The 1,855-nt window shown below is 47.8% G+C and overlaps 1 protein-coding gene across 1 annotated transcript in view; it reads right to left on the bottom strand.

Annotated features, from left to right (window-relative positions):
* Positions 1–1,258, bottom strand: part of LACBIDRAFT_325582 (uncharacterized protein) — a gene marked incomplete at both ends in the record, with an annotated part of 1,985 nt that extends 727 nt beyond the window's left edge. Inside the window, 5 exons of the mRNA XM_001879128.1 lie at positions 3–82; positions 191–319; positions 374–558; positions 614–822; positions 868–1,258. Of these exons, the coding sequence (XP_001879163.1) occupies positions 3–82; positions 191–319; positions 374–558; positions 614–822; positions 868–1,258 (994 nt within the window). The remainder of the gene's footprint in view (positions 1–2; positions 83–190; positions 320–373; positions 559–613; positions 823–867) is intronic.
* Between the last annotated feature and the right edge of the window lie 597 nt (positions 1,259–1,855).

Below are 1,855 nucleotides of genomic sequence, written 5' to 3'. Positions count from 1 at the left end.
ACTTTCTCCGTCTCCGCGTAGTTCGTGAATGTCGTCAACGGTATCGTGGTCCTTGTACTCTTCGGGTGCGGAACAGCCTCGTCTAAATGTAAATAAGTAAAATGTGACCATAGTTCATGTCCGCAACGTACGCCATTTGGTCCTAAATATCTGCTTGAAGTCTTTCTGGCTTTCCTTCGAGGGTGCGAACCTTTCAGAAGGCGAACTTGTGGCCGAAGTCTTTCTGCCGCTCTTGCCTGGAACAGGTACCTCTTTGCTTCTTTCGCGGTTGTCGTCAATCTGTAAATCTTGCCTTAATTCCTGTTGATATCGTGCAGCTCTGCCGTGCCAAGTTAATAATAAAAACGCGAAAAGAGTTTAATGTGTGACCCACCGAACAGTAGTGGCAAAGACATCAGTCCACTTCCTAATTGGATAATTTTTGCGGTCGAAGAGATCCTTCAAAAACGATGAGTTGACGAAAAGGCCGTCCTTTTGATGCACGGATGGCTTGTCTCCTGAATAGATGATAAAGCCTGCGATATCGAACTCGGGGTCAGTGCGCCGAATGATGTTTAGCTAGAAAAACACAATATGAAAAGCTTTATGTGAATTTAAAAAAAGAATAACTTACCAAACGCTTGATCATCGCGCGCCAGCGTTCAAAGCGAACCTCTGGTGCTACGATCGACGATCCGCCGTCCATGATTTCGTCTTGAAGGTGCTCGTAAACCTCTTGCATGCGTTCTTCCCTTTCCTCGCTGGTGGTAGTGCCCTGCATGTAGTCAGTATAACACTTGTCCATGAACTTGGCCTTTTCTTCCTTGGTCACTGCCCAGAATGCTATTAGAACTCTGTTTGTCAATTGAAAAAAACAGGGCCACTTACTGCCCTGCATGTCATCCTTGCAAGTCCCGCTGATATAGGATCGGAACTTGTTTGCCCTGTTGGGCCCTCGTTTCTCCTTCAAAAGAAGGTCAGCGCACTCCAAGACAAAGTCCGAGCGCCGTCCAAATTGCGTGCCCAACTCGGCCACCATCCGGCAGACATACTCGCCAAACAACGAGTAGCACGATTGCTCGAAATTGGTGACCTTTTTTGTTGACAAGGCCTCGAGAACCGCATCCTCTGCTGGCAACGTCATACCCAGCTCGGCAAGGAATTCTGCAGCCGAAGTTACAGGTGGAGTCGAAGACGCGGAAGATCCAGCACGAGAGCTGCGTGTGACTGATGCCGAACACGGGATTGGGCTACTCTCCTTCATTTCTTCCTCCTCCATTTCGGCATCTTCATCCTCCGTATCGGTGACTTCTTCCCCTCGTTCCTTTCGCCTGGCACGACCTCGCCTCAACTCCTGCCGAGCAAGTTCAATACTTATCACTCCTCCACCTATTCCTACCGGACTCCTACTGGACTCCTGGATTCCTACTGGATTCTACTGGATTCCTACTGGATTTTAACATTCTTTCCAGAAAAGCATTTTCACATATGTCTTAATTCCCCCTCCTACTGGACTCCTACTGAACTCCTACTGGACTCCTACTGGACTCCAATTGAACTTAAACAAAGTGAATGCAATGTTTCAGAGATGGGATTCCTACTGGATTCCTACTGGAGTAACCACTTTCTACCTCATGCCACCTTAAAAGTTGATACAAAGCTGATATTTGAACATAGAATATTATATTGATAACTATAGACATGATTATATACAAAAAGTATTTTACTAGGGAAGGGGGTAGAAGGAAATGGGGGTGGACAGGGAAAGGACAGGGAAAAGGAAGGGGGAAGGGACAGGGACAGGGGGGGAAGGGATAGGAGGGACAGGGGGAGGGGGAGGGGAAAGGAATGGGGTACATGGAAATGGGGGGAAGGG

Source organism: Laccaria bicolor, genomic scaffold (genome assembly GCF_000143565.1).
Source record: "Laccaria bicolor S238N-H82 LACBIscaffold_8 genomic scaffold, whole genome shotgun sequence".
Lineage (NCBI taxonomy): Eukaryota > Fungi > Basidiomycota > Agaricomycetes > Agaricales > Hydnangiaceae > Laccaria > Laccaria bicolor.
This window is presented reverse-complemented; position numbering and strand designations above follow the sequence as displayed.